Source organism: Piliocolobus tephrosceles, chromosome 14 (genome assembly GCF_002776525.5).
Source record: "Piliocolobus tephrosceles isolate RC106 chromosome 14, ASM277652v3, whole genome shotgun sequence".
In the NCBI taxonomy this organism is placed as follows: domain Eukaryota; kingdom Metazoa; phylum Chordata; class Mammalia; order Primates; family Cercopithecidae; genus Piliocolobus; species Piliocolobus tephrosceles.
In genome coordinates, this window is record NC_045447.1 from 10,195,669 (window position 1) to 10,220,269 (window position 24,601).

General features: G+C 53.4%; 2 protein-coding genes across 18 annotated transcripts in view; one reads left to right on the forward strand and one right to left on the reverse strand.

Moving 5' to 3' along the window:
- The first annotated feature begins 60 nt into the window (after positions 1 to 60).
- On the forward strand, positions 61 to 20,594 carry GOLGA2 (golgin A2). Of its 4 annotated transcripts, XM_023217022.2 has the most exons (27): positions 61 to 207; positions 2,102 to 2,224; positions 3,213 to 3,293; positions 7,568 to 7,672; positions 7,930 to 7,973; positions 8,091 to 8,154; positions 8,576 to 8,635; positions 8,819 to 8,899; positions 9,768 to 9,806; positions 10,073 to 10,123; positions 10,212 to 10,305; positions 10,402 to 10,508; positions 13,326 to 13,384; positions 13,714 to 13,855; positions 14,679 to 14,768; positions 14,873 to 14,980; positions 15,177 to 15,264; positions 15,633 to 15,970; positions 16,246 to 16,359; positions 17,054 to 17,299; positions 17,384 to 17,459; positions 17,884 to 17,984; positions 18,238 to 18,456; positions 18,544 to 18,646; positions 18,729 to 18,835; positions 18,913 to 19,069; positions 19,157 to 20,594. In XM_023217022.2, the coding sequence occupies exons 1-27, from the start codon at positions 124 to 126 to the stop codon at positions 19,369 to 19,371; spliced, it is 3,096 nt and encodes a 1,031-aa protein (XP_023072790.2). In that variant the 5' UTR covers positions 61 to 123; the 3' UTR covers positions 19,372 to 20,594. The 4 variants fall into 4 exon arrangements, with proteins under 4 accessions (XP_023072790.2, XP_023072793.2, XP_023072791.2 ...); XM_023217025.3 differs by lacking the exon at positions 8,819 to 8,899 and having other exon boundaries at positions 19,157 to 20,588; XM_023217023.2 differs by lacking the exon at positions 3,213 to 3,293 and having other exon boundaries at positions 64 to 207.
- Positions 20,595 to 21,150: 556 nt separating this feature from the next.
- DNM1 (dynamin 1) overlaps positions 21,151 to 24,601 on the reverse strand; it is a 57,765-nt gene continuing 54,314 nt past the window's right edge. For 4 of the 14 annotated variants that reach the window (XR_002732575.2, XR_002732572.2, XM_023217033.2 and 1 more), the window contains 2 exons: positions 23,266 to 23,302; positions 22,176 to 22,396 (listed from right to left, as the gene is read on the reverse strand). Coding sequence is in view for 10 of the 14 variants with exons in the window: in XM_023217033.2 (XP_023072801.1) it covers positions 23,281 to 23,302 (22 nt within the window). In the remaining 4 variants the exon portion in view is untranslated. Of the gene's footprint in view, positions 22,397 to 23,265; positions 23,303 to 24,007; positions 24,010 to 24,601 lie in introns of all 14 variants that reach the window. The other 10 variants (XM_023217032.2, XM_023217029.2, XM_023217031.2 and 7 more) reach the window with 7 other exon arrangements.

The following is a 24,601-nucleotide window of genomic DNA, read 5'->3' on the forward strand; positions in this document are numbered from 1 at the left end:
TGATCTTTGAGGCCACGCCCCTATTCTGCGCTCTAGTGCCGCCCTGGTTACGCCTCCTCTGGCTCGGTCGCACGGCTGCGCGGTGGCTGACTGACTTCCGCAGTGGTTGCCGGGATCGCGCTGATGTGGCCCCAACCCCGCCTCCCTCCCCGCCCCGCGATGTCGGAAGAAACCCGACAGAGCAAATTGGCCGCAGCGAAGAAAAAGGTAAAGTGCACCGGGTCGCGGCCCCCCGGCCCAGCCCCAGCCCCACTCCGATGGCAGGACCACGGCCAGAGTCCCTGCCACTCCTGAGGCACACCGGGCTGGGCTCCCCCCAGCGCCCCTGGGCTCCCCCCACAAAAGTCTTGTCAGCCAGCCCCGCCCCCTCAGCCGCCCAGCCCCCGCCCTCGCCAGTCGCCCCCGGGTGACTTTGGGCTGGTGACTCCCGGGGCTCCCCCCTCCAGACTCGGCCCTCACCTCCTGCCGCCCCGGGGCTCTTTGGGCTGGCATCTCCAAGGACCTAGGACCCCAGCAACTCAGACCCCTGCCCTCGCCAGTGACTTTGGGCCCGTGACTCCCGGGGCTCCCCGCTCCAGACTCGGCCCTCACCTCCTGCCGCTCCAAACCAGACCTCCCTGGGCGATTTGGGCTCGTGTCTCCAAGGACCTGGGTCCTGGCCCTGCGCTCCCCTCCCCCATCGGGGAGCAGCGACTCGGACGTCGCGCTGATGTTCCCCCCCAGGAGTGGAATGTAGTGACGTCACAATCCCCCTCGGGACCGTAATTAGTGCGTGAGACCAGTCTTTGATCTTAGGACCCAGTCCCCTAAGTTCTCATCCGCTTGTGGTTCCTTTGGTCACAGCATAAATGTCCAGCTGGAAGGGGATTGGGGACTATGGGACCTAGGAGGGAGAGATTTCAGGCTGCCTTACACCCTTAACATAGACACTGATAGTGTGAAAAGCCTACACTTCCCCCGTGAGCTGAAAACATTGGCAGTATCTCTGGGTGGCATTGTGAGAACGGGATTGGTTTTGATTTTCCCCCAGGCTTCTACTCTCCAGAGAGACTAACATTTTTTTTCTGACTTCTCCACCTCATATTCGAATTCTGCGTGGTTCTGGGACCAGAGTGCCCTTCAGTGGTCTCTGGAATGAGATCTGCTTATCTCCTGTGGAACAGGTCTTGGGAAACTGAACCTGACAGCTTGAATCTTCCTCATATCATCTCAGCCTGGGGTACTTGAAGTGCCACAGGATAAATATCTTTCTGAAGCATCAGTTTCCCTTTATTCTCTTGAGAAAAAAAAAACATTAATGTACTTAGGGATGACAGTCACATACATTTCTAAGAGTATACCAGACTTTTGTCTGAAATGAGGCTTGGGTTGTCCTCTTTCTGTTGAATTCCCAGGTTCAACAGAAAGGCTGCCTTCTGCCATGAGGATACATTGATGTAAAAGTTTCAGAGGCATCGGTGCATTTCTTACATTAACAAACGTGTGAGGATGTATGACTCTAAACCACACGGTATACAGTTCCTGCCGACTTAATGTTCCAGCCCACATTTTAAGATACATATTTATTTTGAGAGACGGAGTGTCACTGTGTTGCCCAGGCTGGCCTTGAACTCCTGGCCTTAAGTAATCCTCCTGCCTTAGGCTCCCAAGTAGCTGGGATTCCAGGCTTGACTTCTCCACCTCATATTTGAATTCTCCATGGTGGAGTGGAATGTAGTGATGTCGCAATCCCCCTCGGAACCGTAATTAGTGCGTGAAACCAACTTTTGATCTCAGGACCCAGTCCCCTAAGTGTTCTCATCCTGTTTCTGGGATGAGAGGTAGAAAGGTACCTCTGCCTCTGGTTTTGGCCCCTGGCAGCTGCTGATTTGTGGCAAAACCCCAGAGCTCGGAGTCAGAAGACTGAGTTTAAGTTCAATTCTTGCGTTTTTTTAAGCTGTGGTATCAATCCCTCTCAGTCACTAAGTGATTGTGACAAGACCTTGTAGACTTGTTGGTGTCGTTAAATCAGATGGTATATATGAGTATTTTGGAAAAATTGTAGGATGTAACTGTAGGGGCTTGTAGATCTCATGAGTATTACTGCTCTTCTTTTCCACAGTTGAGAGAATATCAGCAGAGGAACAGCCCTGGTGTTCCTACAGGAGCGAAAAAGAAGAAGAAAATAAAAAATGGCAGTAACCCTGAGACAACCACTTCTGGTGGTTGCCACTCACCTGAGGATGTGAGTCTTGGCTGGCCAGGCTCCTGGGGACAGGGGGCCCAAGGGGCAGTGGAGGGTAATTGTTGTGATTGTGGAAGAACTGTTGGGTACTGATTAAGAGTTCTGGGTTTGTATCCTACCTGTCCATCTGCTAGGGATGTGATTTAGGGCAAATTGCTTGAGCTTTTTGGGCCTCTCTTTTCACATCTGTAAAGTATTGTTTTACTTACACTTGTGAAGTTTAAATGAGATTTGTTATTATTGTTGTTTTTATGTTAATCCCTAGTACAGGGCCTGCTGTAAACACCCAGGACACCCAGGAAATGGTAGTTGCTGTTTCATTTTCCTCATCTCCAGTCTCAAGGGGAAGCCAGGCCAATGAGAACAGCCACTGGCCATCAGGCTATCCCTTTAGGAGTCATTGAAAGGGCCCCAGGGTGTGGTGAGGAGAGCCCCAGGCACTAGGATTAGGGGAAGATCTAACTTATGAGTTCTTCTTTGCCACCAGCTTGCTGCATGACCACAGAAAAACCACTTCTTCCCCTGGGTCTCAGTTTCCTCCTCTGTAAGATGACATTGGTTAAGATCAGTGTCTTTCAAACTTGTTTTTTAGCTGGAGCCCCCTTTGTTCAAGTGAACCCTTACTCAGAAGTCTGGATTTTAAAATGGAGGTGGAGGTCTGTAGCTCTACTAGATTCACTGCCCGCATCCTGGGCCTAAGGAGAAGGGTCCAATGAGCATATTAAGAGCTGCATTGGTCAGGTGACTCCACTCTGTGTAACTGCATCCTTCAGGGGACTTTTCCATCTATTTGTTTCTGCCCCCGGCAAGGCAGCAGGTGGCCATTTGGAAGGATGGCACAGGCCGTGGTATTGATCTCCTCCACTCTTCGTCAGCATTTCGTTTCCCTGAACCCACATCTTCCTCCTTCCCTGACTTTCTTGCCTCTCTCTAAGCCACTTCTACCTTTCTCCCCCTGCCCTTGTTTTTCCCTTTTCGCCTCCTGTAGATTCAGGACATTCTGAAGGTGCTGGTGTCCGACCTTAACCGTTCCAATGGGGTAGCGCTCCCCCCATTGGACAAGTGGAAGGTGAGGCAGTGCCGAGACCCCTCTCTGGCTTGCTCTCTCCAGCTGTGCATGCCCCTGAGGCTTCTCTGGTTTGGGGGATACTTTGCCTCTGGCTTATTTTATGTTGCTGCCATTAACCTTCCGCCTGTTTATGTCCGCTTCTTCACTTGCTTGATTGATTGGGTTTTTAATCTTCCCCAAAATCTTTTATCATATTGGAGAAGGTGAGACATACCTTAAAGTTTAACAGTTTAAAGGTAATTTGGGAATAACTTTCAGAGGTGTGTGGGATTTGGGGCTTTTTTTTTTCTTCTTTTTTTTTGGAGACAGAGTCTCACTCTGTTGCCCAGGCTAGAGTGCAGTGGCACAATCTTGGCTCACTGCAACCTCTGCCTCCTGGTTCAAGTGATTCTCCTGCCTCAGCCTCCTGAGTAACTGGGATTACAGTTGCCCACCACCATGTCTGGCTCATTTTTGTATTTTTAGTAGAGATGGGGGTTCACCATGTTGGCCAGGCTGGTCTTGAACTCCTGACCTCAAGTGATCCACCCACCTTGGCCTCCCAGAGTGCTGGGATTACAGGCATGAGCCACTGCACCCAGCCTGGGATTTGGGCTTTTGAATGCCTATTGTGGTTACTCTCAGACTAGAAGAGATGAAAAAAAAGAAAAGAAAAAACCCAACGGACCTTTAGGTTTTGCCCTAAAGGCAAAGATGAGTAAACCACATAGAAGTTAGTGATTTTTTTTTAATTAATTCACTTTGGTTTAAGAGTAGGGAACAAAGGGTTAAGAGAAAATGAGTCCACATTATAGTTGGAAGGATTGAAGCTATTTTTTCAGAGGAACTAACTGTAAAAGATGTGAGGTTAACCAAACAGATGAGTGACCAAGACGTTCTGCCCCAATCTCTCCAAATGGACATTTAGCCATATTCACTGGGCTCTTGACAACAAAGGCACTTTGATAAATAAACAGTGGAGAAAATAGATGAACAAGGTAGGCTGCACACTGAGGGAGGCAGACTCCTTTGAAGGAGGCAAGAGATAATTTTGGACCATTCCAAATGCTCAGCTCAGGGGGAGGTTGGTTCCGAATGGACTCCAGGCTGGAGAAGGTGGCATTTGAGGCTGGCTTGAAGATTAAAGGTGGGTAACATTAATCCATATGGGGAGTGGGGGAGGCCGGGGGAGTGGTGAGGCCATGGCCAGAGTGTGAACTCACAGATCACCTTTCAAGAACACAGGGCCTGCTGGGGGGTAGGGCATGGGGGTACACAGGGCTAGGAGACAACCTCCTCTGGCTGTGATTTGGCGTTTCCTCCATCTCTGATTCACCTGGGGGACTCCTTCCTGCCAAGCCAGAGGAGCAGGACACAAATAGAGCCTGTTGGAGATGGGTATGGAGAGAGGGACTGAGACAGAGCAGCCTTGGCTGCTGTTAGAGTTGTCCATTCGTCACACCTGTTACCCTCCAGTTGATCAGGTCTGTCCAGGTGCTGTGACTCACCTTGCCAGCTCAGAGGAGACACTGAGTGGTATGGTTGGGGAGCACAGGCCTAGAAGCGTCCTGTAGCTGAGTATTTGGCTTTTGCTCTGCCAATGGTCCAGTGGATTAGGGGGTCTGCAGCCTGTTTCCTTATGCTCTGAGATTCTGTGCCAGCCCAGGTCCCTCTATTCTGGAAACAAAGGCCTAGATCCTTATATTTCCTTCATGCTGTTTTGTTTTTGTTTTTGAGAAAGAGTCTTGCTTTTTCCCCTGGAGTGCAGTGGTGTGATCTTGGTTCACTGCAACCTCCTCTTCCTGGGTTCAAGTGATTTTCATGCCTCAGCCTCCCAAGTAGCTGGGATTACAGATGTTGCACCATTGCACCCGGCCGTGTTTTTTTTAATTTTTAATAGAGATGGGGTTTTGCTATGTTGCTCAGGCTGGTCTCGAACTCCTGGCCTCAAGTGATTCACCTGCCTTGGCCTCCCAAAGTGCTGGGATTACATGCGTGAGCCACCATGCCCAGCCCCTTGCTGTTTTTATACCTTCTCTATATCCATAACTGTTTCTAATGTAGGTTTTTTTTTTTTTAATTTCTCATTTTTATTACCATGTAAGTTTTGTACTCCAGGAATGCAGGCCCATGATTGTAGTATCTTGAGTAGAGCTGATAACATTTCCAGAAGTAGGGAATAATGGAGAGAGAAAAAATACCTTAATGGGATGGGACATTTTGAGGAGAGTAGGATTTTTTAAAAACTCCATCTTGGCTACAAGACTTAAAATTATGAAATAACTTGATTGCTCACGAAATAATCATGCTATGTGTGTCAAAAAGTCCTCAAAAAAATGCTTTTTCAGCCAAGCGCAGTAGCTCATGCCTGTAATCCCAGCACTTTGGGAGACTGAGGAGGCTGGATCACCTGAGGTCAGGAGTTCAAGAGCAGCCTGGCCAACATGGTGAAACCCCATGTCTACTAAAAATACAAGAATTAGCTGGGCGTGGTAGCACACACCTATAATCCCAGCTGCTCGGGAGGCTGAAGCAGGAGAATCTCGAACCCAGGAGGCAGAGGTTGCAGTGAGTGGAGATCTGGCCACTACACTCCAGCCTGGGCGACAGAGTGAGACTCCATCTCAAACCAAAAAAAAAAAAAAAAAAATAAAAGAAAAAAAAATTTCCCTTCCTCTGAGCATTCCTGTGTCTAATCCTAGAGATCAGTGGGAACCCAGGATGCCAGGAGGGCCCTAAAGACTTGCAGGGTCCATTGCTAGGAGTGCCAGCCTTCCCTCAAGGCTTATGCCTGGCCAGCAGCTGAACCCCTGCTCTGACCTATTAGATTCAGTTGTAGGCATTGTCAAGGCAACACCAGGTTCCATGGTCACAGTAAACTTGCAAAGATGCAAAGACAGCTTGGCTCATCTTCAGTTCCACCAGCCTCTGCAGCACTTGCTCTAAGGAGGGAAGCAGATTTGGGTTTTCAGACGCCAGGGCTGAAGGGTCCAGAGAGCACGCAGTCCTTTCTCTGGAGAGAGGTGTAGCCACTTCCCCCAGACCCAGCTTCCCTGGAGAGAAATGTAGCCACTTCTCGCAGACCCAGCTTCTGTGGCCAGGCCCTGGCTCCCTGGTGTTTTTCTCTTGTCCAGCTTAGCTGGTCAGCCAGCTTTTTCCGCTGTCTACCCATCTGGCCTGTCAGATATTAGAAGACCTCTAGAACCAGAGACTTGGGTCAAGAGTAAGGCCAGAGCCTGGAGAGAGGCCGGGTGGGGCTCTGGTCAAGCAGGTAGGTCCAGTTGGGGGCGAGGGAGAGGCTCCACGTGACCCCAAGTTCTGAATCCTAGGACTGTCCCCAGGTACGATTCCCAGGAAAGAGGCCCTACAACTTCCAAGTTGCCAGGAGCCATAGGGCAGATGTCTTACCTCTGTTTTCTGGGGTGGTTTCTTGGTTGGGTAGATGTTTTTGGAGGTAAGAGGTTGGGGTGGGGGTGGTGGCCATGGTTTATTCCCTTTTTACCTCCAGATAGTTGGGGAGAGGCTTCTAGTTGGGTAACTTTTTTTTTTTCCCTGGGAAGGTCTGAATCAGAAACACAGCCAATAGGCCAGGTTCAATGGCTCACACCTGTAATCTTAACACTTTGGGAGACCAAGGTAGGAGGATCACTTGAGCCCAGGACTTTGAGACCAGCCTGGGCAAGATGGCGAGACCACATCTCTATAAAAATTAGCTGAGCATGATGGTGTGCATCTGTAATCTCAGCTACTAGGGAGGCTGAGGTGGGAGCATTGCTTGAGCCCAGGAGGTGGAAGCTGCAGTGAGCTATGATTGTGCCACTGCAGGGGAGAAGGGAAGGGAGGACAGGAGTAGAGAGGCAGGCAGATAGCTACGGTGTGCATTGCCCAGACAACTACTTCCTCATCACCATCCTCTGCCCACTAGGGGCCCAGTTAGGGTCACTCTGCAGCACAGACTGGCCTTCTGGAAGAACAGTGCCTTTCTCCTCCCTGACTTTGGCACACCTTCCTCCCGCCTGCTGCTGTCTTTTGCTGAGCTCCAGAGACAGCGAGGTCCTCGTGTTCATGAAGGAGGCCGTGCAGCCCCTGCTTTGAGCTTTGGCCATCTGAAATGCTGCCTAGCAGCCCAAGGCCTGGGCAACCATATCCACACCCCTGAGTGGCTCCTAGCATGTGTGACTGTCACTCTGACTGCAGCAACACCTATCCTACCTGTTCCACACCCTTGTGTTCATGGCACTGAGGTACCTTCTGTCCCACATGGCCCCATAACCCCCTGCTCTGTTCTGTGACAGACACCCAAGGACAATGCTGATTCTCTACAACCGTCTGATGACACCGTGTTACCTGGCGGTGTCTCTTCCCCTGGTGCCAGTCTCACTAGCATGGCGGCATCTCAGGTTCGTGCCTCCTCCCCCTCTGCCCGCTCCCCTCCTGTACCTACTATGGATTATCTTCTCCTTTCACAGGTAGCTTGTTTCCTAAGGCCAAGGGCTCTTCCTGGGGAATGGGCTGGGGGAAGGCTCAGACTAGGCTTTTTCTTGAGGTCTGGGGATATGGAAGATTGTTGGAATGAGTTTGGGAGCTTGACTCACCCTGTCCTGGGTGATTCTTAACAGACATTGAATGACCATCTCATACGTTTCTTCCCACACAGAATCATGATGCTGACAATGTCCCTAATCTCATGGATGAAACCAAGTGAGTGTCTCCTGTTGGGGTGGCAGTCTCTAGGCCGAGAGTCAGGGAGGCCACTGCCCATGACCTTCTTTCCCATTGAGCCACCTGCACCCCTGACCCCTGTGTCTCCATCCCTAGGACTTTCTCATCAACCGAGAGCCTGCGACAACTCTCCCAACAGCTCAATGGTCTTGTTTGTGAGGTACCTCAGGAATGGAGGCCCAGAGTGGGGTGTGGGGGGAAGGGAACTATGATAGAAAGAAACTTGAGGCAGGGATTCACAAGAGAAGGAAGATCCTGGGACCAGCCAATGTGCTGGGTAATGTTGAGGAAGTCGGCTCTTCCCTGAGCTTTCTCCCTTGAAGTTGTGCACATGAAGGAGTTGGACCCTGTGACTGGTTGCATCATTTTATCCTGCTGCAGAAGCACTGGATGAGAGGTGCTCGGGAAGGAAGGATGGTGGGGAAATATGAACCATGAGAGAAGTTGGCACAAAGGGGTTACGGGACAAAGGGTCCAAGTTAGAAGAGAAAATGTTGCCAATTGCTGGGGAAGAAAGGAAGTCAGAGGGCTTAGACACTGAGGGGACAGAACATCTCCATGTGCACTCTCATCTCTTATAGTCTACGACATGTGTCAATGGGGAGGGCCCTGCATCATCTGCTAACCTGAAGGATCTGGAGGTAAGAGGCCCTGGGCTGTGGCCCAGTGACCCTGGAGGCCAGCCCTCCAACCTCCTCCCACAGCGGGGGCTGGGTGCCCCTCTGCCAGCTGAGACAGCCCACACACCCCCCAACCCTAATGATTGCTCTCTCTACCTCTCCCCCCAATCCTCCTCCAACTCCTCCTCTCTGCATGCGCCTCAGAGCCGGTACCAACAGCTAGCAGTAGCCCTGGACTCCAGCTATGTAACAAACAAACAACTCAATATCACGATAGAGAAATTGGTAAGAGTCCAGTGGGGTCCCCTGATTCCACGCTGCTAATCCTGGGCTCCAGTTTCCCCTTGGGACCCTGAAGAAAGGGGCAGGGGGCCCCTGGTGCCAAGGGCGAATGGGGAGCTGGGGGGCCCAGGCCTCAGCTGGAGGGACCCCAGAGCACGGAGCATGCAGCATGGCTCTTCTGTTGCTGCCCTCTTTGCCTACTCTCTCTTCTCTAGACACCCCTGCTTGAGTCCTTGTCACACATGCCCTGGGATTGTTGCCTCTTGGGGAAGCACTAGCCTGACTAGTTGTCAGGAGCCCCGTATTTCCACCCTGACTCAGTCCTTAATTTGCTCTTGGATTCGGGACAAGCCACCTCTCCTTCTTGGGCTTACATTTCCTGAGGAGGTAGAGTTAGAGAGTATCAAAGGTCTCTTAGCTCTGAGAGTCGAAGATTTAAAGGCCCACTAGAATGTAAACCTCAGGGCCAAGGGCTCCTGTCTGTCTTTTTCTGTCTGATATCCCTGCTATTAAGAACTGTACCTGGCCTATATGTGCTCAGCAAATGTTTGTTGAATGAATACACCTTTCTAAACCACAAACTGGCAGAGGGTGGGCTTTTCTCACACTCCATCTCTAGAGGTTTATGTTACTGTCCTTTCAAGAGAATCCAGATTCAGACTTTCAGTTCTGTGGCTATGGGCAAAAACCAACAAAGACACAAATCTCCTTTCCTTGGGAGCCTGAGGAGAGTTTAGCAGTTCGTGTTCCCATTGGGTCTGAGAACTTTGCCTTTAAAATCCATTCCTGGCCCCTGCCTACCCCTTCCTGGTCTGGGGAATAGGGTTGAGGGGGCCACCCTCAGTCACCTTCCTTTGACTCTTCCCCACAGAAACAACAGAACCAAGAAATTACGGATCAGTTGGAAGAAGTAACGTGATTTCTTTGTTTGCTCACAACATGACAGCTGGGTTTGGGGGGCACTCAAATGTAGAGGCCTCAGTCTCGTCTCACCCGCTCCCAGCCTGGGGAAGAAGGCTCACCCCCCAAGATTCCACCCCATCCCCACAGGGTCCCTGATAACCTGGTCCCACGGGTGGGCCTGTCCTGGGGCATTGATGGCATTCTGGGGGCATGTCCCTTGCTGTGCCATCTCTGCCTCCCCCTAGTAAGAGCTCTGTCTTCCTCTTCCTGTAGGAAAAGAAAGAATGCCACCAAAAGCAGGGAGCCCTAAGGGAGCAGTTACAGGTGAGTGGAGGGGGTGAAGTTCCGCCCTGTCCTCTGGAGAATGTCTCTTTCCTTCTTTTTCAGCACTTGCTTGGGTTTCCTCCCAAAGGTTCACATTCAGACCATAGGGATCCTCGTATCAGAGAAAGCTGAGTTGCAGACAGCCCTGGCGCACACTCAGCATGCTGCCAGGCAGAAAGAAGGTGGGAATCTGGGCACCCCGTCATCCTTCAACCTGGCACTTTGACAGGCCTTTAGGGTGAGTCCTCTGGACCCCATCTCAACCTCTCTCATTCCAGGAGAGTCCGAAGATCTGGCCAGTCGCCTGCAGTATTCCCGGAGGCGTGTGGGAGAGTTGGAGCGGGCTCTGTCTGCTGTCTCCACGCAGCAGAAGAAAGCAGACAGGGTGAGTCCAACTGCCTGCCCCGAACCCTGGCAGCCTGGCTTCCCAGATGGAGGAGTGAGCCTAAAGGTCTCTTCTGCAGGGTTGAGTGTCCTGCCCAGGAGGCAGCATGGGCCATTTGTCACTGCTTTTGTGTGTGGTTGTTAGAGGCATCCTGGGGCTGAGTCAGCTGCTGTGGGTGGGTTGGGGGGCACTGTGGGGAGTGAACACTGGATGCAGAGCTTGGAGGCCAAGTGCCCGCCCTGCCCTTACCTGGCTGTGGCCTTGGCCAAGTCCTAGGGTGGGGAATGTGGTATTTGTTCTGTGAAGGTACAGAAGAGTATCTTTGGTATGTTACCATTTGTGTAGAGAGAGGGAACGTGTGTGTGTGTGTGTCTGTGTGTCCATATGTCTGTACATATGTACTATGACAATATACATAAAATATGTCTGCAAGGATTCGTAAAAAACTCAGGAGAGAGGAGCAGCATGGCTGGAAGATACTTCCCTTCTGTACCTTCAGAGTTTTGGGCTATGTGAATGTATGATCCTTTCAAAAATTGAACAAAAGATTAATTTCCCTCTTCCTATCTGTGCCCCCACCCCCAGGGAACAAATGAACTTAGAGAGTCAGATATACCTGGGTATTCAAATCCTAGCTCTGTCTAAGTGATCTTAGGCAAGCACTTAACCTCTAATACTACATATTTTTCATCTACAAAATAATATTGCAGTGAGCTGTCTCATGTGGTGGTTATGAGGATTAAATGGGATTATTAGCATGGTGCCTGGTGAAACACTCAATAAAGGTTCAAACAGTGGTAGTAATAATGATAATAATAGCAATATTATCTGATCTTTCTGGGCCTCTGTTAGCCAGCTGTAAATTCAATCTTGGCCAGGTGTGGTGGCTTATACCTGTAATCCCAGCACTTTGGGAGGCCGAGGCGGGCAGGTCAACTGAGGTCAGGAGTTTCAGACCAGCCTGACCAACATGGCAAAAGCCTATCTCTACCAAAAATACAAAAAATTAGCCAGGTGTGGTGGCAGGTGCCCGTAATCCCAGCTACTTGGGAGGCTGAGGTAGGAGAATTGCTTGAACCCGGGGGCGGAAGTTGCAGTGAGCCGAGATCACACCACTGCCCTCCAGCCTGGGTGACAGAGGGAGACTCCGTTTCTAAATAAATAAATAAATAAATAAAAATACAAAAATTAGCCAGGTGTGGTGGCGCATGCCTGTAATCCCAGGTACTCAGGAGCCTAAGGTAGGAGAATCACATGAACCCGGGAGGCAGAGGTTGCAGTGAGCCAAGATGGCACCATTGCACTCCAGCATGGGTGACAGAGGGAGACTCCATCTCAAATAAATACATATATACATACATATATAAATTCGCTCTCTTTTCCTGTCCCTTCCACTCTTACCAAGCTCTGTATTTTTTCTGTTTTTTTTTTTTGAGACAGAGTCTCGCTCTGTCACCCAGGCTGGAGTGCAGTGGCCGGATCTCAGCTCACTGCAAGCTCTGCCTCCCAGGTTTAGGCCATTCTCCTGCATCAGACTCCCAAGTAGCTGGGACTACAGGCGCCTGCCACCACACCTGGCTAGTTTTTGGTATTTTTTTGGTAGAGACGGGGTTTCGCTGTGTTAGCCAGGATGGTCTCGCTCTCATGACCTTGTGATCCGCCCGTCTCAGCCTCCCAAAGTGCTGGAATTACAGGCGTGAGCCACCGCGCCCTGCCTTTTTTTTTTTTTTTTTTGAGACGGAGTCTCACTCTGTCACCCAGGCTGGAGTGCAGTGGCGCCATCTCGGCTCACTGCAAGCTCTGTCTCCCGGGTTCACGCCATTCTCCTGCCTTAGCCTCCCAAGTAGCTGGGACTACAGGCACCCGCCACCACGCCCGGCTAACTTTTTGTATTTTTTTTTTTTTTTAGTAGAGATGGATTTTCACCGTGTTAGCCAGGATGGTCTCGATCTTCTGACCTCGTGATCCACCCGCCTTGGCCTCCCAAAGTGCTGGAATTACAGGTGTGAGCCACCGCGCCCGGCCACCCTTACCAAGTTCTTTTAAAAAGAAATGAGACCAGCTGGGCACGGTGGCTCACACCTGTAATTCCAGCAATTTAGGAGGCTGAGGCAGGTGGATCACTTGAGGTCAGGAATTCAAGACCAGCCTGGCCAACATGGTGCAATGCCATCTATACTAAAAATACAAAAATTAGACTGGGCATGGTAGCTCACACCTGTAATCCCAGTACTTTGGGAGGTTGAGATGGGTGGATTATAAGGTCAGGAGATTGAGACCATCCTGGCTAACATGGTGAAACCCCGTCTCTACTAAAAATACAAAAAAATTAGCCAGGTATGGTGGCAGACAGCTGTAGTCCCAGCTACTTAGGAGGCTGAGGCAGGAGAATGGTGTGAACCCGGGAGGTGGACCTTGCAGTGAGCAGAGATGGCACCACTGCACTCCAGCCTGGGTGACAGAGTGAGACTCGTCTCGGAAAAACAAAAACAAAAAAAATTAGCCAGACATGGTGGCGTGTGCCTGTAGTCCCAACTACTCAGGAGGCTGAGTCACTTGGACCTGGGAGGCGGAGGTTGTGAGCTGAGATCTCACCACTGCACTTCAGCCTGGGTGACAGAGGGAGACTCTGTCTCAGAAACGACGACGACAACAAAATGAGACCGCGGGCTTGGAAATGCCTTGAAAACGTGTCAAGTGTGATTAAGAGTGAAGAAGTGTTACTGTGGAGTGGTTACTGTAGCTATTGTTACTGGTCTGGTCGGCCAGCTGCTCCTCTGCCTGCTATATCCTGACTTAACCTTTCTGTGTTTACAGTACAACAAGGAGTTAACCAAAGAGAGAGATGCCCTCAGGCTGGAGTTATACAAGAACACGTAGGATGGGGGATGGTGGGATGGGAGGTCTGGGGGCCCTTAGCATGGGTGGTGTGCTGGGAGGTGGGGGGCACAGGTAAGCATGGTGAGGTGGTCATACAGGTTTGCATGTGTGCCCAGCAAAGCTCTAGTGCCAGCTGCGCCACTGACTCATGGTGTAGCCTTGGGTAACTCATGTCTTATCTCTGGCCTGTACATGTGACTTTTGATTCCTGGGGTTCCTTCCAGTGCCACAGTTCTGTGGTTGTGGGGCGAGGGTAGAGGGTGGATCACCAAAGCAGTCCTTTCTGTTCTTTGTTCATTCCTTTCTCTATTGCCTCTGGCCATAGCCAAAACAATGAAGACCTGAAGCAAGAGAAATCAGAATTGGAAGAGAAGCTTCGGGTCCTAGTGACTGAGAAGGCTGGCATGCAACTTAACTTGGAAGAACTGCAAAAGAAGTTAGAGATGACAGAACTCCTGCTTCAACAGGCAAGAGGCTGCAGCCCCATGGGTGGTGGGAGCCCCATCCAGCTGGGGCCATGGTCTAGGGATCATGCAGGGCATGGGGAGGCTCTAGCCAAGAGCTGAAAATTTGGGTCCTTGTTCCAGTCCTGGCATAAAATCCTCTAGAAAGTGCTAAAAATCTACAAACTGGGGACTGGGGAATCAGAATCTTAGGGTTAGGGCTTAAAATAATTTTTGTTTTGTTTTGTTTTAAAGCATCATGGGTGAAAATCATTATTTTAGAGATTACATTTATATGGCTAGGTCATGAGTCTGTTTATTTCCTTCTGAGGTTCAAGCCAACACTTTCACTATTCCATGGTTAATAGTAGAGAGTAGAGATCTTTTGTGTTTTTTTTTGAGACGAAGTCTTGCTCTATCACCCAGGCTGGAGTACAGTGGCGTGATCTCAGCTTACTGCAACCTCTACCTTCCAGGTTCAAGCCACCCTCCTGCCTCAGCCTCTCAAGTAGCTGGGACTACAGACGACACCACCATGCCTGGCTAATTTTTGTATTTGTAGATACGGGGCTTTGCCATGTTGCTGAGGTTGGTCTTGAACTCCTGAGCTCAAGCAATCCACCCACCTCAGCCTCCTAAAGTGTTGAGATTATAGGTATCAGCCACCATGCCTGGCCTGAGATCTTTTTAAAATTATTTTTTATTTCTAAAGCAAAGAAACGTGACAGCAGAGCTGTACTGACTGAGCTGCACGTTGAGCCTAGCCCTAGCGCTAGCCCTTTTAAGGGGCACTGTTGGGAACGGCCTGGGCTCCCCAGATCTAAACTTCTCACTCTCCACCATCCAGTTTTCAAGCCGATGTGAAGCCCCTGACGCTAACCAGCAGTTACAGCAGGCCATGGAGGAGCGGGCACAGCTGGAAGCACACCTGGGGCAGGTGAGGGATGTAGGCAGGGATGTAGAAGGAAGATGGCCCCAGGTGGCCAGGAGTAGGTGACAACCAGTGACAGTTCTTCCTAATTTCTGTGGCCATTCTTGCAGGTAATGGAGTCGGTTAGACAACTACAAATGGAGAGAGATAAATATGCAGAGAATCTCAAAGGAGAGAGCGCCATGTGGCGGCAGAGGATGCAGCAGATGTCAGAGCAGGTGAGACCTGACCCTTCAGCTCCCCCGCAACCTTAGATGGGTCACTTGATCTTTCTGGGCATCTGTGAAATGGGAGGAGCACAGCCAGAGGTGCTCATGGGTCTGGCCTTTGTGGAGGTGGGGGCAGAGAGGGAGATGGTAGCCTGTCCAGTCACCAGCCCCTCTCCAGGGCCCTTTCCCGCTGTGCTTTGGGCAGGTGCACACATTGAGAGAGGAGAAGGAATGTAGCATGAGTCGGGTACAGGAGCTGGAGACGAGCTTGGCTGAACTGAGGAACCAGATGGGTAAGCTGGGGCTGGGGTAACCTGGGAGCAGGACTGGGGTCAGAGGGCTGTGGGGGTGGTTTAGAATGCCCCACGGAGTTGGGTGGATGGAAGGGCTTTGAGGCAGAGGGAAAGAGGTCTGTGCCAGGAGATAGCAAGTCTCATCATCTCCACAAGCCTCAGTGCCCCATCAGCAAAGAGGGAGGAGTGCCCGTTGTCGGCCACCCACAGTTGTCACTATTGGAGTGGCTTGGAAGATTGGCTAACATCCGGGTGCAAGGAATCATTAGCAGGGAGGCCACGTTTGGGGAGCCTGAGAGGAGCTATGGACCAAGAGGAGGGTTTTCTTTGAGAATCTAGAGACCCTTATTGTCTGCTTCCTTTCTCAGCTGAACCCCCGCCCCCAGAGCCCCCAGCAGGGCCCTCCGAGGTGGAGCAGCAGCTACAAGCGGAGGCTGAACACCTACGGAAGGAGCTGGAGAGTCTGGCAGGACAGCTCCAAGCCCAGGTGCAAGACAATGAGGGCTTGAGTCGCCTGAACCGGGAGCAGGAGGAGAGGCTGCTGGAGCTGGAGCGGGCGGCCGAGCTCTGGGGGGAGCAGGCGGAGGCGCGCAGGCAAATCCTGGAGACCATGCAGAATGACCGCACCACCATCAGCCGCGCACTCTCCCAGAACCGGGAGCTCAAGGAGCAGCTGGCTGAGCTGCAGAGCGGATTCGTAAAGCTGGTGCGCAGCCCCACCTGGAGAACCTACCCTCCCCACTAGTCCTCCGGGCCTTTGTTTTCCCACCTGTAAAGTGGGGCAGTGTAGCCCTCACGTGAAATGGTACTTCTGGAGGCACCTGTGAGCCAGAGCCCTGCTCCGATGGCTGTAGGGGAGAGGGGATGATTTTTCTAACCTGTCTCCACCCTTCCCGGTGCCATGGGAGGCAAACACCAAGGCAGCAAGTTCTGGGGTCTCCAGCTGCAGTGGGTGGCCGCTGATGGCTTCTCTCTGTCCAGACTAATGAGAACATGGAGATCACCAGCGCACTGCAGTCGGAGCAGCACGTCAAGAGGGAGCTGGGAAAGAAGCTGGGTGAGCTGCAGGAGAAGCTGAGCGAGCTGAAGGAAACGGTAACCCCACCCCATCCAAGAAGTGCTGGGAGGCGGGCACCAGCCTCTGGGGAGGGGTGGTGTGAGGCCAGAGGCAGCTCCAGCCTGGGGAACAGGTGACCCCAGCGCCCTCCGGGGCAGTCCTGTGACTGTTTCTTGCTCCCTGCCATCTGACTTTTAGAGGTGGATAGCCCTGGGTTCGTCTCAGATCTGGACATCATTGTCCCAACTAGAGGCATGGATTTCCCCCAATCATAGGGAAAGAGACAGTGGTATAAGAGGCTCCTTAGGTTCAAACAGGATTCTGGCCTCTGCTCCACTGGTCACCATTCAGCTGCTCTGCATCTCTAAGCCTCAGTTTCTTTAACTTAAAAAGGAAGTTAGCATCTTCCTTGCAGAGGTGTGGAGGATTAAATGAGATAATACACGGAAAGCATTAGGCATGTAGCACACTTAGCAGATGGTGGTTGGCTCCCTCTGCATTTCCACCAGTCTGTGGCATACAGTTTAAGTGGTGGGAAGCAGGGTGTGAGATGTGAGGCTGGGAAAGAAGGCAGGAGGCTCTAGGCAAGGGAGGCAGTCACTTAGGCCTGGAGCAAGGGGCCAGAGGTCTGGGCAGGCAACAGAGCCTCACAGAGCCCTCGCTACCCTATTTATGGGCCCCAAATCTGAAAGCAGGCCACCACCTGCCCTCACGCCCAGGGTCTTCCTACAGGTGGAGCTGAAGAGCCAAGAGGCTCAGAGTCTACAGCAGCAGCGAGACCAGTACCTGGGACACCTGCAGCAGTATGTGGCTGCCTATCAGCAGCAGGTGGCTACCTATCAGCAGCTAACCTCTGAGAAGGAGGTGCTGCACAACCAGTTACTGCTGCAGACCCAGCTCGTGGACCAGCTGCAGCAGCAGGAAGCTCAGGGCAAAGCGGTGGCCGAGATGGCCCGCCAAGAGTTGCAGGAAGCCCAGGTGAGGGAGTTGCTGAGGGCAGAGCCCCAAGGGGGACGACCTGGCAACCTCCATGCCTTCTCACTCTCTTTCCTGGCCCCTTAGGAGCGCCTGGAAGCTGTCACCCAGCAGAACCAGCAGCTACGGTCCCAACTGAGCCTCATGGCTCATCCTGGGGAAGGTACAGGAACCTGCTCACAGGAAGAGGAGAGAGCCCCAGGAGGAAGGGGGGACTGTTAGCAGTGTAGAATTGAGTTGGAAGAGACCTTTAGAACAGGTGGTCATCATGCCAGTCGAGTGTCCACACTAAGTTCGGCATCATTATGGTGACTTTCTGGGAGCAGGGGACTACCGGGTTGCCTAAGGATGGGTGAACTGGCCCAGGTCAGAAATGAAGCAGGTCAGAACTCTCATGCTGATCGGTAGTGGGACTGCACCTGGGCAGCATAGCGAGCCCTTGGCTCTTAAAAAAGAATAAAATAAAACGCTGCTCATTCCCTTCTGGGGAGGGGCTGGCCCAGGGTCACACAGTGAGGGTGGGGGCAGAGGTGGGCACACTGTACCCTTGTTGGGTTGTCTGATGACCCCTCTGGCCACCCCCATAGGAGATGGACTGGACAGGGAGGAGGAGGAGGAGGAGGAGGTGGAGGCGGCACCTCGGCCCATGCCAAGCATCCCGGAGGACCTGGAGAGCCGGGAAGCCATGGTGAGGCTGACTCCCCCTCCCCGGCCTTTGCTGCCTCCCTCTGTGGTCCCTCCCAGACCCCCTTCTGCTCTTGGTTTCCTGGCCTTCTGATTTCTTCAGACTCACCTCTTTCCTGGGAGCCAGTGGTCAGACACCATTTCACCTGGGACCAACAAGTGCAGCCTCTGAGGCGCCAAGGGAAGGGCTGCTCTCTACCTCCCTGCCTGTTCGTCCTATATATCCTCCTACAAGAAGGCACCTCTCTTGCCTGCAGGTGGCATTTTTCAACTCAGCTGTAGCCAGTGCCGAGGAGGAGCAGGCAAGGCTACGTGGGCAGCTGAAGGAGCAAAGGGTGCGCTGCCGGCGCCTGGCTCACCTGCTGGCCTCGGCCCAGAAGGAGCCTGAAGTGGCAGCCCCAGCCCCAGGGACTGGGGGCGATTCTGTGTGTGGGGAAACCCACCGGGCCCTGCAGGGGGCCATGGAGAAGCTGCAGGTGAATGAGTCTCTCCTGGCATGGGTCAAGAAGGGTGGGGGCGGGGCAGGTCGCGGCCAAGATGCGACTCCATTGTTTTGGTTCCAGAGCCGCTTTATGGAGCTCATGCAGGAGAAGGCGGACCTGAAGGAGAGGGTAGAGGAACTGGAACATCGCTGTATCCAGCTGTCTGGAGAGACAGACACCATTGGTGAGTGGGAGGCCAGGGCACAGCAGGAGGAGCTGCACAGTGGTCGGAGGGAACCCAGTATCTGAGCCGTGTCCTTTCGCAGGAGAGTACATCGCACTGTACCAGAGTCAGAGGGCAGTGCTGAAGGAGCGGCACCGGGAGAAGGAGGAGTACATCAGCAGGCTGGCCCAAGACAAGGAGGAGATGAAGGTAGGGCGTGGAACATCTCTGTGGGGGTGGAGGTGGGCACGGGCATGGGCATGGCAGCTTAGCACCCCTCCCTCCAGGTGAAGCTGCTGGAGCTGCAGGAGCTGGTCTTACGGCTTGTGGGCGACCGCAGCGAGTGGCATGGCAGATTCCTGGCAGCTGCCCAGAACCCTGCCAATGAGCCCGCTCCAGGGACCCCAGCCCCCCAGGAGCTTGGGGCTGCCGACCAGCAGGGTGGTGAGTAGAGCCCTCGGGAGGGGTGGGCAGGCAGGAGCAAGGGAGGGCTTGTGTGGCGCTCAGAGCCCTGCCTCTCTCTCTCCAAAGATCTTTGCGAGGTGAGCCTCACCGGCAGTGCGGAGCCCGCCCAAGGAGAGGCCAGGGAGGGTTCTCCCCGTGACAATCCCACTGCACAGCAGATCATGCAGCTGCTTCGTGAGATGCAGAACCCCCGGGAGCGCCCAGGCTTGGGCAGCAACCCCTGCATTCCTTTTTTTTATCGGGCTGACGAGAACGATGAGGTGAAGATCACTGTCATCTAAAAGCCGGCCACTGTCAGCGAAGCCTGAAGAAGGGGGGCTGGAGACCCTGCCCCCACTATGTCCCTACCACCCCCTCTCAGTCACCCCTTTACCCTTCCAGTAGCAAGCATAGACCCCTGTCTAACGGGGGTAGACAGGTGCAGATGAGGTGAAGATCACTGTCATCTAAAAGCTGGCCACTAAACTTAAAAAAAAATTAAAGTTATGGGATTAAAAGAAGTTATGGGACAAAGAAGGTTATGGGTAAGTTATGGTACAGAAGTTATGAAAAAAGGCTGGGTGTAGTGGCTCACACCTGTAATCCCAGCACTTTGGGAGTTCAGGAGGTCAGGAGTTCAAGACCAGCCTGGTCAACATGGTGAAACCGTGTCTCTACTAAAAATACAAAAATTAGCCAGGCATGGTGACGTGTGCCTGTAATCCCAGCTACTCAGGAGGCTGAGGCAGGAAAATCACTTGAACCCGGGAGGCGGAGGTTGCAGTGAGCTGAGATAGTGCCATTGCACTCCAGCTAGGGCAACAGAGTGAGACTCTGTCTCAAAAAAAAAAAGAGATTAAAAAAAAAAGTCAGGATAAAAATTTTAAAAAGCAGGCCACTGTCAGCAAAGCCTGGAGAAGTGGGGCTGGAGGCTCTGCCCCCATCATGTCCCTGCCACCCCTTCCCAGTCACCCCTTTACTCTTACAGTAGCAAATAAGACCCCTGTCTAATGGGGGGAGACAAATGTGTAGACCCTTTGCCACCTTGGCCAGGGCTGATTCCTTAAATTTCTGGATGATTATGATTGTTATTTAATAGCCAGAGGCTCATAGAATTGACTTGTTTGGAGGAGGCCTCATGGCCTCCTTACTCTCACCAAAGCAATTTTTCCCTCAGGGGGGCTCCCATCTTCTTACACAGAGAGGCAGCTGAGGCAGGACAGTGGGGTTAACTGTAGACCAGGTGAGGGCACGGGCTGCTGGGGTGGCCCCGCTTCCCCAGTGTACATATTGTATCTGTGTAACATTTTGTATATTCCAGGGGTAGGGCAGCCCCCTGTATCATACCTAGCAGAGGTTGGAGCTGGCACATGGGGAGGAGGTTCTAATAATTATTTGGGGCTGGGAAACTTATTTATTGATAGCATAGGACAGAGGAAGGAGGCGGGGATGGGGTCGTGGCGCCCTGGTGATGCGACTCCTGTTTATTTTGCTTTTTATTTCGGAATAAATGGATTTAGCCATACTGCTCCGCCTGGCGTGTTCCTGTTTCTCTCACTGGGTTCTGGAGTTTGTGCCACTGAACGGGGAGCCCCAGAGTGTCTGAGCCTGCGCAGCTGGGCTGTTGGGACCTTCCAGGCCTGTTACCTGTATGATGCCTGGTGACATCTAGGGGATTACACAGGGACTACCATGGTACCTATGGGGACAGTTCGGCCCCGATGGCCAACAGGCTCAGAAGCCTGATCTAGCGGTGGCCGGGAAGGCAGGGTGCCAGCACCCAAGGTGTCTTCCGTTCTGTCCTCCTGCCTCCCTCGCCTGCCTGAGCCTGGTGGCCTGTTCTGTCTGTCCCTCCAGAATGCCCGCCACCCCGCAGGCTCCCTCCAGGCTGAGTTAATGGCCCTGCCCCCTAGTGGCCAGAGCCGGCTTCGCAGGATGAGAGCCAACTAAGCTCCAGGGACTTACCAGGAAAAGCGTCCCTTGGAAAGGATGTGGCCTTTTCACCGCCCCCAACAGCACCCTAGTAATGGCTTAGCCCTTCCCCTCCCCTGAGCTCCAGAGAGAACACAACCAGCAGAGGAGACATTCCCCGTCATCCAGAAATAGGTTTTATTCTCAGCCGAGGGACAGCAGGACTGGTAGAGACTGTCAGGCCACACGGCTGCCTGCACAGCACCCCCATGCTTGGTAGGGGGCGGGAGGTATGGCGGGGGCTGGCTGCCCACAGGCTGGGCATGACAGGGAGGCTCACTGGAGGTGGCACACTTCGGAGGGGGATGTCAGGGGACAGCGTTCTCTTGTAGTTGGGCCACAAGACTCCACAAGGACAGCACAGTGACTGATTCCCAGCGCTAGAGGCGAGGCGGTCGGCCATGTGTAGGTGTGTATATATATGAGTATTTATAGATATTTATAGAACAAGGCAAGGGCATACCACAGAAGGGGCACAAGTTTTCACCAATGGTCACGCCTGGAGGTGTCAGCTCACCACTACAACAGACTAAGTCACAGATGAAGGGGGCTGGCTTTGGGGCTAGGGAAGCCACTGTCAAGTCACAGAACAGCCGTCCAGGCAGGCTTGGAAAGGGAGGTCTCCGAGAAGAGGAGGGATCTGTTTAGAGGTCGAAGGGGGGCCTGGGGCTCTCAGGACGGGATGGACTTGCCTGACCCGATCGGCTGGCAGTTGGAGAGAAAGCAAAGAGAAAACGGGAGAGAAAAGCGAGGAGAGAGCTGGTAAGGCAAGTGCAGCACACGGGCCGGGGCAGGCCACACCGGCGGTGTGGTGGGAGGGCCGGGGAGGGGAGGGCACAGGTGTGGGTGTGGCAAGGTTCCTGGAAAAGAGGGGCTGGAAGGAAAAGGGGAGGAAGATGGAGGGAGGAGCTGTAGCTTCACCGGTATCGCCTGGGGGCTGTGGCGGCCCTCCCCACCCCACACACGCTGGCCTCTCACACAGCACCCAGGCAGGGCACCCACAGTTCAAGCTGATGCTCGGCCCCCTTGGGCTTCCCTCTTCTCTGGTCACCCTGTCTTCCAACCCTCCGGCCCAGGGCCACCCCTTGCCTTGGGGAGCCCCACGCAACAGCCACCAGGCCTGATAGAGAAAGAACACTGCTTGAACCAGGAGGGTGAAACTAAAAGGGATGGCTGGAGGGAGCGCCAGAGGCCCTTCTCGGTGGTCAGAAAACCCAGGACCCTATGAAATGACCCTGGGGGAGGCAGGGAGGGCAGGCAGCTGGATGCCAGTGGCCATAGACTTATAAGTCTAAGAGGGGAGCCTCGGCTGGTCGGGGGGCTGCAGGTCGCGTAGGTGAGGCTGGGCCCTTCCTGCTGGGAAAAGCAGAAGAGTGAGAGTCAGTGGCGGGAGAACGGGGGCGGGCTCACTGGGTGGAGCTCAGCAGGACCAGCAGGCACGGTCGTCCCCTTGGCTGAATGGCACAAGTGACCCTAGGAGCAACAGGCCAAGGTGCGTGAGCCCGCTGGCTGGCTACGGTGCTTCAACTGGGGCCAGGGACACTGCCTTCAGTCACACGCTAGCAGCTATGACGGTACCTGGGAGGGAGGGGAGGGGGCTGTGTGTCCCTGCCTGGCCTGTGAGGTGTGCTGTGGGATGACCGTGTGTATGGGACTCTCAAGCTTTTACTCTAGATCACCACTGGATTGCCGGCAGATAGAGGAGGTGGTCCCCTGACTATCACCCCTGCTCTGCAGTGGAGTTGGCCCTCAGCGCTGCCAGGCTGGGAGCTGGATGCCTTACCCCAGGAGCATGACTCTGACTGCACACCAGGCACGGTGTGCCCAGGATGACATTCCTAGGCCTCTGGCCGCCTCACAGTCCAGCCCCACACACAATCCCCTCCAAGTTCCCAGCCTTTACACAATCAACCACGAGCTTTCTGCCCTCTCTGACGGCTCCAGAGAGCACCCATGTCTGCCAGCTTGGGCACGGAGCCTGTTCCAAGAGTCCCCAGGCTCAGCCATGGAGGCCTTGGACAGTGGCACTGAGTCCCGAGGCTCGCTGGGAAGGGAGGTGAGAGAGCCAGCGGCACAAGGACAGAAAGAGGAAAGAGCAAGTCTACAGCTGCAGAAGGGAGGGGCGGGGAGCCTGGCTCTGAGGTCCCAGGTGCGTGCCCCGTGTGGAGCTAGTGCAGCGGGGCAGACACACCGTTCATGCAGCAGGCGGTGAGGCATGTACCTACCATGGCTGACGCTCCTCAGGGGTCACTGATAGTGATTCTGAAAGACAGCACGAAATCAACATGGCAGTTCACACGCACGGGTGGGCAGGCCTGGGGGTGGGGGACACACACACGCACACGCCCGGGCGTGCACACACATGCTGTGAGGCCCCATGGCCCACATGCACACGCTAACACACATGCCCACAAACAACACGCATACGCCTCCTTCCCTGCCACCTCCCGGTGCCCAGCACCCTCACTGGCCGGCGGCGCGTGCAGCACGGATCTGGGGCATGCAGCCACTCAGCACACTGAAGCACACGTGTGGGCAGTCACAACACAGAAGCTCACCCGCACACAGAGGCATTTGCACCAGCTCCCTGCACACTCGTGCCTGGCGTGCTCAGAGGACCACCCGTGCTGCTCATGGAGACAGGGCTTACTCGCTAATGTCCAGCTGTCATTTCTCCACCTAAGAGCCTTCTGTGGTTCCCTACTGCCTACAGCATTGAGCCCCAACAAGTCAAACTCTTCCGACTTTGAAGGTTCTCCATCCTATGCCCCACCCTCCCCACAGAGCTCTTCCTCATTCTCTCTCTGTTCTCTGCTTTGGCCAGTGGCTGTCCTCGATGCAGCCCACACTACACCTCTGCCCACACTGCAGCTCTTTACCCAGATACCCTCCTTGCCACATAAGCTCATCTCAGCCATGCCTCAGACCGCACTGAAGTCAGGTCGCCTTGAACAAGCTCTCCCAGACTGCTCTTTTCCCCAAGGTACGGTCATGATTTGCCAAAAGTTTCATATGTATTAGCAAGACTGGAGTCAGGCTGGCATCAAACCTTACATCACATATCTCACACCGCACCATAGACCTGGGTGTCAAATCTGAACTCACGTTGGCAGTTAGCAAAGTGCTCCTACGGCTGCATCTGCAGTTAACACAGCATCCCTATAGCCATTGTCTCCCTCGATCCCCACAGCCACCCTGGGAGAAAGGCAGAATGTCATCATTTGGTAGAAGGGATGCTGAAGCTCTGGGAGGGAAAGAGACACGTCTAAAGGCCCAGGGTAAAGCAGCATCTCTGGACTCCCACTCCAGTCCTCTTGCCCAATACCATGTTGCTTGCCTCTACCCATCCGCTTTGGTCATCAGAGCATCACAGGGCAAGCCCCAGTCCCTGCCTCATTTTGGTTTATGGGCGCTAGACCCACAACCCTACCCTCCAGCCATGCAGAAACAAAACAGATGCTATTGTCCTGCAGTGTTCTTCCTTAGAGAATGTGGCCAGTGGAAACAGGGCAGACTGGGAATCGGAGTGAACTTCCTTGAAAGAGGGTCATGGGTCAAGAA